A 12,682-nucleotide genomic window follows, 5' to 3' on the forward strand; every position below is an offset into this window, starting at 1 on the left:
AAGCCTGTTTAATTAGGTTGGCTAATTTTTTCCTGAGCTCTGATTTGTTTTACATTTTTTTCACGTCACAAAAAGTATAAGATATAAAATATATGAATACGCATGCGTATTTGCAAGTTTCATATTCGCCTAGTGGAATACAAGCTAAACTTAAACAACCCTATTAACTCGATTAATCTATATTATTTTAAATATATTTTATTTATCTTTGTAAAGTGCAACACAAACTCTCTAAATTAGTTATATTTAAATACAAATATTATTAAATAATATAATATTAAAATAATAATAATATAATATTAAAAGTAACATTTTATGTGAGCATGCAGTCAACGCAAGGCGCGCGCAATGCATTTGACCAATCACAAGTAAAAGTTCTTATTCACCGCTTGTGATTGGTCAAATTACTTGCGTGTAGGTCATTGCGGTTCATCATTCATTAAAAAATTCATGGAAGCGGACCTACTTAACCAAGTCCTGGTTATTTGATTCCTGGAACAACAATATTGTTTTAATAAATTAAATTGAAATTGTATTTGCTTTAAAAAAATGTGTTGTCCGTGAACAATGATATAACGCACGGAAGATATTAATACTAGAACATTATTATTGACATAACAATTATCATGTAGTCAAATTGTCTACGTTGTTACATTGCCTATGTAGTCACATTAAAATGACCGTATTATTATTGTCATTGTCACGACGAAATTCATGTCTTAAGTTAATTTACTTATTTTGTTTGTTTTTTTTTCAATTTGCGCTATTAGATAAACAAGTCTCCTCTAATAAACAAAGGTAAAAACTCTTAAAATAATGTATACAGTGTTGTTATGAATAATCCGACTTGTGTTAAGCCACGCACCAGTGGCGTATTTACCAATCACACTTAAGTGAAATATATTTCACTTAATTCAATACAAAAAATGTATTTTCCTTAAATTGTATTCACTTGGATATATTTTTAATTCAAAAGGTGTTTCTCTTAGCCTAATTGTGAATGGTGAACACAGCCACTGACTTACACACTGTACGTGTGAACGCGCCCTAAGTGTGAATAGTGTCGTCGCCTATTAACCTTCGGTAAATAGACTTTGGAATAGGCCTACAGTACTTTATTGGCTATAATGATACAGTAATAATTGATAGAAAATACAGATTTATTTTCTGATATATAAACACTGATGTTGTTTCTCTCATTGTGTAAAAAGGTGCTTAACAGTATCATAATATACAAGGTTAGTTTACACAGTGTGTGAGTTCTATGTAAATATTATAACCATTAGTGTTAATGCTGTTCAAACATTACAATTAAGTGCGAGTAGGTAATTGTTATTGTTTTGATATTTATTAGAAGAAAACCAGGTAGTTCATAGAATAGTATTTGGTTTAAAAACAGTTAACTTTCAGTAAAGTACCGTTCTTTTGTATCATCGTCATATATAGAACAAAATACTATAACAAATAAACCTAGGCCTACTGGTACAGGGTTTTTTTTCTCGAAATGACCAAATATCGACTGTTACTACTGTACCACTATAGTACAGATATTTTTTCGAAAAATAGCCAAATATCGACTGTTTTCAATATCTATTGAAGTAACGTGCGTTTAAAATATGTATTGAACTAACATGCGCAGAACACATGTTATTAAATTCTGTGCATGCCATTTACCAAAATAACATTTTCCTGTACTACAGTAGGAGCCTACAGGGATTCATTTGAAAAATGGCCAAATATCGATTGTTTAAAAGATGTATTGAGGTAACATGCGCAGAACACATTATGTCATTCTGCGCATGCCCTTAATTTTTTCGAAAAATGGCCAAATAAAAAAAAACATTAAAAAAACCATAAATTTTCATAATCCTAGTACTGTACTATGCCAAATATCGGATGGAGGACAATATTGGGATAAAAAGTCATCCTCCAAAGAGTAACCCGTCGAAAAATATAAGAAATAGAATTTACAGTACCTGTATTAGTACCAAATGATCAAGAAGGTGCATCATCGACGATCACGGCAGGCTTCTCTCAATTATCATTCAAAAAGCAGGCACCATACAAATGTTAATAAACTATCAACACTATCTTCCCCAAATGACTTCTATCTCAATGGAAACTTATTAAAACCAGATATGATGATAATACAATCTTAGATAACGATGAAAGCTGTTGCGGTTTTAATTGAAGTACAGTATTCAATAACAAATAGTACGCGCTGAAACGGATTGTGATTGGATAATCACCAATATAATTGCGCATGACGTTGAAGATGATCTGAATTAGTTTTAATTATAGTAGAACCACTTGGTTCTCACTAGGACGTAACGCAAGGACGTAAACGTAACGCAAACGTGTTCGAATAATCCATCGCTTGTGATTGGTCAACTCACTTACGTTGCGTTACGTCCTTGTCTTGCGTCTCAAGTGGGAACCAATCATAAAGGGACATCGTCGGGACCCAACAAATTTTCCCCTTAATGTTAAAACAGTTCACCCTGTCTGTTTCACAGGAAACTTTCCCCTTAATAGGGGTGTTCCAAAGGAATATCCTGTGTTTAGCCTATAACTCTTTGTTGATCTCCCCAACAATGACAGAGGCTGATGGACAAGTAGTATACTTTCTCTCTCTCTCCCCCTCCCCCCCTCTCTCTCTCTCCCCGTTCTACTCATATCTGAGTACTCGTGACCATTCTGATGAGGTGTCTCCATTCTTGCCGATCTTGAGCTTCATTGTAGCAACTGATTATTGGTCGGTTTGCAGCACCACTTATACCATCAATCCATCTGAGTCTCTGTCTTCCTCTTTTTTGTTTCCCCTCAACTTTCCCAAACATAATCATTTTCTCCATACTATCTCCATCCCGTCTGGCAATATGTCCAAAGTATTGTAGTTTTTGTTTGATAATAGATTCGATTAATGTGCCTTTCTTGCCTATTTCGTGCCTTACACTTTCATTAGTTCTTCTGGCAGTCCATGGAATACCTAGAAGCTTTCTCCAGCACCACATCTCAAAAGCTTCAATTCGTTTTTGATCTGCAGCATTAATTACCCATGTTTCAATTAATTAATGCTGCAGTATACTTTACTCTTTTCCAAAATACGCACAAGCCAGATGTGTACACTGGACCTCTAGTTTCAAGTCTCATAATACTACAACTATTATGATTTTATGAATTCGTTGCTGTATGATAGAAAGGTAAATAACTACTACTACAGAAAACATTCAAATATAAACATTTTATTAATGAGATATATAAATCTATTTATTTATATATAACATTTTAAGGGTTTTTTTTTTACAAATTCTCGGTCTACTAAATGTCATCGTTTTTCCGTTTCTTTTTTCTCTTTTTCCCTGTTTTTTCTTTTGCTTTCTTTGGTCTTCCTCTCTTTTTTCCTGTCTCTGGTATTTTGTAATTCAATACAAGTTTTTCTTTTGAATTTTCACCGACGATTTCATCTACAAAAAGATAAAATTAATAATGCTCTCTGCTCTCATGATGTATGTTTCTTGAAAGATGGTTACTGATCTATCTGAACTTCTATCTTCATAATAATTATTGAATTATTATTGATAATAATAATAATTATAATAATAATAATATATTATTTAATTTATATACTGTAGTTGTTTTCACTATGCTATATGTTTATTTATTTTCAGTCACATTCGACAGCTGGAAACCCACCACTAATAGAATAGATTACAAATATTTAAACTATATAAAAATATTTTAAAACATTATAAAAACTTTAAACAATATTGCCTATCTTATTACAAAAACATTGATAACTATAAAAAAAAGAGTCATGTATGGTTATGTATGGTATTTTGTTTTTACCTCTCATATTTACAAATCATTTGTATACGCACTTGAATGGTAAAATGTTACGAGGGTAAATAGGGAAATGTTACCAAGGTAAATGGGAAAAATGGTAGCAGAGTCTATTGGTACTAGGGGAGAAGTAATGGGGAAGGCGGGAGGAGGTGGAGAAAAGAGAAGACATTTGGTATACAAAATTACAGTAAGGTCATTTCACTTTCATTATTTACCTGTATAACGTTGTGAGGTGGTTTCCCGAATGATCGTAAAATCAAAAGGCGGGAGGCAGTGGAGAAAAGAGACAGTCGTAGAAATTTAGTATACAATACTACAATAAGGTCATTTTACTTTCTGTGTACTATTTACCTGTAGGTGAATCAGGTTGAGATTGCATTGTAGCTGATGAAGTGATGCACTGTGCACTAGTAGATGCAGCATTGTCAACCCTACTGGCGTGATGATGAGGCGACTACAAACAAAAATAGTACAGAATCTTTCAAATTCGTATCATTGTCATCAGTATGTAACTTTTAACATTCTAAGCACATTTACTACAGAAGCAAGAGAAGCAAGAGAACACATGAATTGGCAGCACTGACGTGACGCTTAGGAGAGAAGAATGTAGCTAAAAACATCTATGTCCACAGTGCCATGAGCAGTAATCAAGATCTATACAAATAGACATCCCTCCCACTGTAAACCTTGATATTGTTTTAGCTTTCACACCAGTCCCACCCAATTTCACTTATATTCCAAGTTTTCCGGGACTTTCTGCATTCTCATTCCTGAGGACGACCAAAGTATATTGATCGAAATGCCGAAAAACAGTTATTTTCAGAATTATATATACATGGTTGACAGCAAACTTGATATCAACAAATAGACATCATTATCTCAAATTGTGTGTCAGACTGGATTGAGCAATATACCAACTTACTGAAATGCTACCACAGAAAGACTTCTGTTTAATTTTAGCGATTCTTAAAGCTCTTTCATGAGCTGCTACAACCTCGGCCTTCTCTTCGTCATCACTGACATCCTGGTTGTTGCGTGATGCTTTTTGATTATTCTCTGCTTGGCGCTCTAAAAACTCTTGAATGTTACTTGAATAAAAATTAAGAATCTATTTTATATAATTTGCAATGGAGGGCACTGCTATAAATCTATCAATTAAAACTACATTAATGTTTGTAGTTCAAAATATTAATTATAACAGAGGAAGGTCTTGCAATCTCTCTTCAACTTTCCCAACATCTACTCTCATGAATAGGCGGTACTGATTATTGCCAAAAAAATTGTGTGCCATTCATATAATGAGTGAGTGGGCGAGAGTGTAAGACAGTGGAACGTAATTATGTAGCCATAACATCAGTGGTAGAAGAAGTCTTCTTGGATAAGGAATATAAACTGTAAAAATCTTTCGAAACGTGTAGGGGTTACCCTGGTGTACTAGTACATCACAGCCACTGATCATAACTGGGATCTCTGGGAGATCAGTGTTTGACTGAAGAGGTTACCCAGAATAAATAAATAACAAATTCAAACAGAGTCCTCATGTACTGTAATTGAATGACAGAGAGTTCTTACCGGTTGATATAGGACGACATTGAGTCTTTGACTATTTGCAATGATGGGTTATCGGCACTCTTTACTGTTGTTTTAAGATTCTGATATTTATTGTGAACCATTTCAAGATACTGTAAAACACATTTTAAAACATCAAATGTCATTTTTCATGTAATTTATAAGTGATTTTTTTTTATATGGATTGCTATTTGGTCAGGGAATGATGTGGAACTCTTTAGGCAGTAAAAAAGAATATTAAAAACAGAGAGAAATTTCAGGGAAAATAAATGAAAGAACAATAAACATACCTCTAGAGATTCGCTATCGATAGACTCAGAAAGTATACTATGTGGTTGGTGCATATGAGCGGCGGTGTTTTCTTGTGTTTTCAAACCAAGTCTTCTGTGATAAAACATCTAAAAACATGCATTCATAAAGTTATCTGGAGGTTGGAGGGACGGGATTGGTAGACAGGGGTGCTGTTGCTATATATATGTAGTGAACCCTGTCTTATAAACTTTTTATATATTGAAACAAACTAAAATAATCTGCAGTAACATAATTTTGACATGGTCTCTAAAGCTCTGTCAACACTATCAAACTTAATTTGACAAAAAAAATGTGATATGCCCATATATGGACATGATGATGTCATATCACTACCATATTTGGGCATTATATTTGTCAAACTAGTTTGATGGTGTAGACAGAGCTTTAAACTAAGTACTTACAGGTTTGGAAGTAGCAGTAACCATGAATGCTTTGTCAAATTTTAATCTCAGATAAACATACTCTGCATCTAGATGTCTCTGCTTGTGGATGTCTTCATATAGAGCTATTAACTCTTGCCAATTATTCAAAGCTATACGAATCTGAGAACAAAGAAAGAACAAATTATACCTTTGATAATTAGATCGAATACTTTTTTTTAATGATTTCTGGTATTCTAAATGTTAAGAGCGAGAATAATCATACCTTTATTTTAGGATCTTGAATTTGAGTGAAGTACAGGCCATACAAGAGATAGAGGGCGCCTATACGGACTTGAAATGTGTACGGTGACATCAGGAATGTAGTGGCTACTTGGAAAGCCTCCTCTGTAAACTATATAAGCACATTTTAAAATTAGGAAATGCATATGATATTTTGTCAGAATATTTCAGAGCTTTCAGTTTTGTATAATAATTTAAATTAAACGGTCAGCCATGGTGTAGTTATTGCCATGCACCTCTATTGCATACAAAATACTGTATATTTAGTGTTTATCCATTTTTTCTTAAATGACTCATCTATTTTTTACAATTTCTAAAAATGTGCAGAGGTTTCTGAAAATCATACTTACATCACGCTGATCAACTTGGTTTTTCAACCCACTAGAAATAAAATAATTGAAAATGATTTAGAAAATTTAAAAAAAAAAAGATTTCTGTGGCTCTCATAGCTTGATATTAATGAGACATTACTCACAAATAAATAAAAGAAAAGTTCATTCGTTTCCAGATGTTGACAAAGTCCTCATATCGAACATTTTCCGTTTTTACAAATGCGTCAAGGAGTTGTTCACAGTCAGTTTTAACACCGCTCCCAAGCTTCTTTCCAACGCCAGACATCTTTTGAAGTAAAAGTGTAAAATGATGCCAATCAGGTCCAAGATTAATTCAATGTCACCTGATCTGAAATAGATTAGATATACGTCCACTGCTGGTCATTTAGGCTAGGCCTCTATATTTATTATTTCTATTTCTATTAAATATTTTTTTTAACATTACTGAGATAATTTAATTAATTTTTTTAACAATAAAATAGTACTCGTTTTCAATATTTAATTTATTTATAACCTACTAATAAGGCTATATTCAGCAATACAATCCATGTCCAGGCCAATCTGTAGACTGTAAACTTCCAGGTTAGGCAGAAGCTGGCATAAGGCATACATGTGAACTTATCAACCCCAGAATCGCTCCTCGCTCTGCCCAAAAAACATACAAATGGCCGTAGATAATGGACAATTTATAGGCCTAGCATTTTAAAGTATAATTAGCATGTTATGCATGTCGGTTCTATACAATTTTTTAACATACCTTAAATACAACCAATTAGTTTGCTTAAACACGCCATCATTTTACAATTGTTTATTCATATCATCAATTTAACACTGCATTTTATTTGACCCTTTTTATACACAATAATAATGTTTACGTCGTTTTTGTCAGTAACTGTTATAGCGCCACCAACGTGTAAATACATACAAACTTTTTTTTAATATCAGGGAATAATTGAAAATATTGACCTAGTCAACATTGTCGTCGTCGTCATTGTAAAAAACGCATTCAAGACTAATAAAAACCACATTCAACAATAAAAACATATAACACTCTATTATTAAATTAGCTGATTAACATATACATCCGATACGATAATCGTATAATTAAAGAATAAAAACCATGCCAGTCAGTCAGAGAGCGCCGTCCGTACATAAAATAAAATGATAAATATTCAAATTACACGCATTACAACTTACGATACAAATTACAAGCATTAAAAATTCTGATAAAAATTATTATTATTTCACAATAAACACAGTCATTAAATAAAACATATCATTCATTTTGGATTAAACCATAACATGATAAAAAAAAAAGTACGGTATGAAAACCTGATTGATTTGAAATTAAAGTAGGCCTATAATATTTGCCTACACATGTTTTAAAAATACTTTAAACATAGTTTATTTATTGATTCCAAACAACAGTTCTTTATTCCAAAAAAAAAAGAAGAAGAAGATACGCATGCATAATAAAAAAATAATAAAAAAATAATTTAACATTTTAAAATAATGGATGATCAAAAACGCTTTTCATTATGCAGTATTTACACTATTTACACAATCAATTATACTGTAATAAATATTTAAAACTACAAAAGTAAAATGTATACAGTGTACGATTGTTTTTGGTATTGTATCAGAGATTATTTTACATCTCCCTGGTATGCACTTTTAAACAGCAATCTGCAATTTGTCATTATAATTAGAAATTTAAAGTTTTCATTCTGATATAACGTTTGTGGTCCAATTTAAATGGTTCTTACCATTAAGCGTTCTTACCTTTAAGTGAATCAGGAGGCAAGTGAGTTAGTACTCGTATTAAACAAGCTTCTCCATACACCGTTAAAATAACACTTAGTACAGGAAAACTATGAAATATGGTTGAAAAAATTGCAACAGAATTTATTTCACCACAATGCATTTCTGTAAGGTCCCTATATGAACATACTAAAAGTCTAGAAAAATCCAGGTAGGGGAAATAGGTTTTTTTAAACAAAATGGCCGCCAATGGCAAAAATGCCTAAAAAAGGACAAAAAAACATAAATGATAGATCTAATTACCACTTTATAACAGTTTTTACAATGGTTTATATATTTCTTTACAGTTTCGAAGATCTGAACTACAATATACACATTATTTTAAGTGCTGTTATATAGAAAATGGCCGAAAAACAAATGTTTAAGTATCTAGATATATCCCTATTGTTATAATACATAAAACGCAGTCAATAATACATTTGTACTGTTATAACAATATATTACAACATTGGTGGTGCCAGCAGAGAGGAGTATAGGAATGGGAGATCATATGGGAAGGGTGAGGGAGTCTGTCCGCCCCCACCCCCCATCCCCTCTCCCCAATTGGCTATTTTCGGGAGTATATGTAGACAATATGATGATATTTCCTAATATAAAACAATACCCCATTGAGTGCTGTTTCAAGAATTTTCATTTTTAAAAGTGACTAAAACTACCCTTTACCGGTATAATATTGTCGGAACTTCTGGGTGCGCTCCCATTGATGGCCCAGCCAATTGATGCTAGCTGCGCTCTCAACACCCCCCCCCCCACCCCCCCCCCCCCCACCCCCCCCCCCCCCCACTCATCGGGAAAATCCTTGCGCCATCACTGGACTACAATCTATTACCGTATTTATTCGGATAAACGGTACATTTAGAAAAATTGAATAACCTACGCCACCGCAAGCCCTCCCCCGCCTCCATCGGACATCATTTTTAATTTATTTCCTCGAATGTACGCCCCGCCACATGCATATTATACACAATATTGTATTTTAACACATCTCTATTTGTAATAGAATTCACTGAATGACATGATGGTGTTGTATTTGTTCATATCTAAAGGGTGTATTTATTTGATTATACATGTTACCAAATTACACCCACAAAAATAAACGCCTCTCTCCGAATAAACTCCTCACGACGATTACACGCCCCCACTACCCTCCTTAAAAATCAACCACCAAGGGCATTTATTCAAATAAATGTGGTCATTTCACTTTCATCTTGTCAGTATCTCATCCTCCATCTATTGGTGGGGAATTGAGCATGTGCTGATGCCGTGGCATTCTTAAAAAATAGTGGAGCAGCAGTCCAAACCATATTTTCTGCAGCTGCAATTCATTTTACTACAACCCTATTTACAGGTACATCTAATCAACTTTAATAGTTTCTCTGGTGGTGCTGGTAGTAAATTTGTCATCAATACTTTCCATCCCTAGTCTGTGGGTTGAAGAGTATTTCCTATCCACTGCTATACCTGGTAATAAAGACTCACGAAAGGAAATTTTGCAGCAAGGTAATAGATTTGCTTTTTGCAACTTTCTCAAAGAAAAGTGGGCTGTCTAAAGTCTTCATTGACTTCCCTCCATATATAGCTACCAATGCCAAATTCCTGATGCAATGTTTTCTTTTTTTTGGAAACTGTTTGGTTTACAGAATTTGACATACAACTCCAACTGTGATGTGATGATTTTTAAGACCAACACCTTTTCCTAAACCAAATTTACTTACGGCCCATACTTATAGCCATTAAACACAAGAGTTTGCTTTGCCTTCACATAACGTAACAAACATACATGGTACATAATAAATGTCTTGAAATGTTGCTGTTTCGGGCCAAGAGGTTTGATGTAGCAGTGCTCCCCCATTGATAACATACAGTAGGCAGTATGTGTATGGAGTCAATGGAGTAAAAGAGGGCTGCAGGAAAAGTACAAGGTTCTTTTTCAACAAATGATGCATTGTGTATGACTGTCTCACATCATCATCAATGATGAAATAGTATATGTTAGGGAATGTGCACTGCTTCTCTATTGATGAATATGGTTGATTTTGACCCATGTGTAATAATATGTTCTTTCCTCTTAAATTAATATTCTGTCACGGTTGCTTCATTCATTGATTTAATACCGTATGTTCTCGATAAGGGAGCACTGTGAATGCATGTAAAGTCTTTCCTTGGTGTGAAGCTCTGTAAAAATTAATTTGCTTTTTATACATGGAATCCAGGGATGTGATACTACATCCCATCTATTTGGTATAGGAAAAGGTTTTAGTCTTAAAATGTCATAACACCTGGGCAGTAGTATGCTTACAAACTCTGTAAAACCAAACGTCTCCAAAAAAAAGAAACCATCGAATCAGAGGAATTGGCATTGGTAGCCATATGCTGTATGGAGGAATACGTTCTGGGAGAAAGTAGCAAAAAGCAAAACAGCACTTGAAATAAAGTCTATTCCCCCAACAACAAATGCTGCAAAATGTCATTCCCTGCGTGTATATTACCATGGTACAGCAATAGATAGAAAATACGCTTCAACCCACAGAATGGGGGATGGAAAGTTACAAATGGCGTGATGTGTCCATTGATGACAAATTTACCACCAGTGCCACTGTTTGTGACGAATACCACGGCATCAGCACATGCTTAATTCCTACCTATAGACAGAGGATGATAACTGGACAATGAAAATGAATGGATTAATAGATTGTAAAATTGTATAATTCTATTGTTGTGACAGTACAAATGTAAATGAACTGTTTTATTAGACACCGTAGTCCTGCACTATAATGCATAAGACTACGTTGTCTATTATTATAACCGTGGTGATATCTTGATACTTAAATGTGTGTTTTTGCTGCTAAATAGCACTTAAATTAATATGTATATTGCAGTTTAAATGTTTGACACTAAAGAAATATAAAAAGCATTATAAAAACTGCTATCAAGTGGTAATTAGATATACAATATATGTTTTTTGTTCATGTTTAGACGTTTTTCGCCATTGGCGGCCATTTTGTTTAAAAAAACCTATTTCCCCTACCTGGATTTTTCTAGACTTTTAGTATGTTCATATAGGGACCTTATAGAAATGCATTGTGGTGAAAAAAATTCTGTTGCAATTTTTTCAACCTTTTACTGATTCTGAGCATATCTTTCCTGTACTAACTGGCCTACAATGCTAGGCCTACAATTTTGGTCCACATCCATCTGGCTAACACGTGCTTGACGCGACATACCAGTCGGTACCCAATATATTTGATGCCTTATTTACAATGATACTACAAACATAAAAACATGTTAATAAGAGAATGTAGGCCTAGTCGTTAAGGTAACCGCGTTAGATTACAGGTATGAATGCTAATTTTGTATTGATTTATACCCTAGGAATTAGTTAATTAAGACTTCAAAACAATTTGTGACTCGTACTTTAGTAAATTATAATGAACAGTAAAAAAGGATCTTTCTTCTTTTTTTTCTATCTTTTAAAGAATGATGGTTAAATATAACGATATCAATTCTTACCTATGATGACAATGATGATGATGAAGATGATGATGATGTCTACTTTAAGTAGGTGAGGAATGAATATCAAAATAAAAAAAATATATCAAAATAAAATGCTCCAATTAATTACTACCAGATCGAAGCATACACAATTTATTCATTAAATATTATGTTGTATTATTATCTTTGCTTCATCAAATATTTTTAATAAATTAATCAATGTATTAATGAGATATTGCGTTTGTTGTTTTACATATTATGGCATCCACACTAAATACATGAGCTGATCACATTATCTTTGTAATTTTGTTGTAAGATTTTATGAGAAAGCATGTTTATACTCCAAAAGTAGTAAAAAACAAAAATACATTTATTTTCATATATAGCGAAAATAAACAATTGCATTTAAAATGTTTCCAGTACAATTCCGGTTATTTTGATAGCCCCTGTGTGTGGATGCGTCCAATAGCAAAAATTAGAAACAATTACAAACGTACGGTACAACTTTCTCTTAAAATGTATACAGTGTACAATTGTAATTGGTATTGTATCAAAGATTATTTTACATCTCCCTGGTATGCACTTTTAAACAGCAATCTGCAATTTGTCATATAATTAGAAATTTAAAGTTTTCATTCTGACGTTTGT

The 12,682-nt window shown here is 33.2% G+C and overlaps 1 protein-coding gene across 2 annotated transcripts; it reads right to left on the reverse strand.

The window, feature by feature from the left end:
* Window positions 1–3,229: 3,229 nt before the first annotated feature.
* LOC144840202 (snRNA-activating protein complex subunit 1-like) lies at window positions 3,230–7,616 on the reverse strand. 2 transcript variants are annotated; one of them, XM_078695930.1, is made up of 10 exons: window positions 7,479–7,616; window positions 6,865–7,070; window positions 6,740–6,770; window positions 6,373–6,501; window positions 6,129–6,269; window positions 5,706–5,813; window positions 5,419–5,528; window positions 4,769–4,934; window positions 4,198–4,300; window positions 3,230–3,467 (listed from the first exon to the last, which is right to left on the reverse strand). In XM_078695930.1, exons 2-10 carry the CDS (start codon window positions 7,005–7,007, stop codon window positions 3,322–3,324), a joined length of 1,077 nt encoding a protein of 358 aa, XP_078552056.1. In that variant the 5' UTR covers window positions 7,008–7,070; window positions 7,479–7,616; the 3' UTR covers window positions 3,230–3,321. The 2 variants fall into 2 exon arrangements, with proteins under 2 accessions (XP_078552056.1, XP_078552057.1); XM_078695931.1 differs by lacking the exon at window positions 7,479–7,616 and adding an exon at window positions 7,240–7,254.
* Window positions 7,617–12,682: the final 5,066 nt, after the last annotated feature.

The sequence above is a fragment of the Antedon bifida genome, chromosome 4 (genome assembly GCF_963402885.1).
Source record: "Antedon bifida chromosome 4, ecAntBifi1.1, whole genome shotgun sequence".
Classification (NCBI taxonomy): domain Eukaryota; kingdom Metazoa; phylum Echinodermata; class Crinoidea; order Comatulida; family Antedonidae; genus Antedon; species Antedon bifida.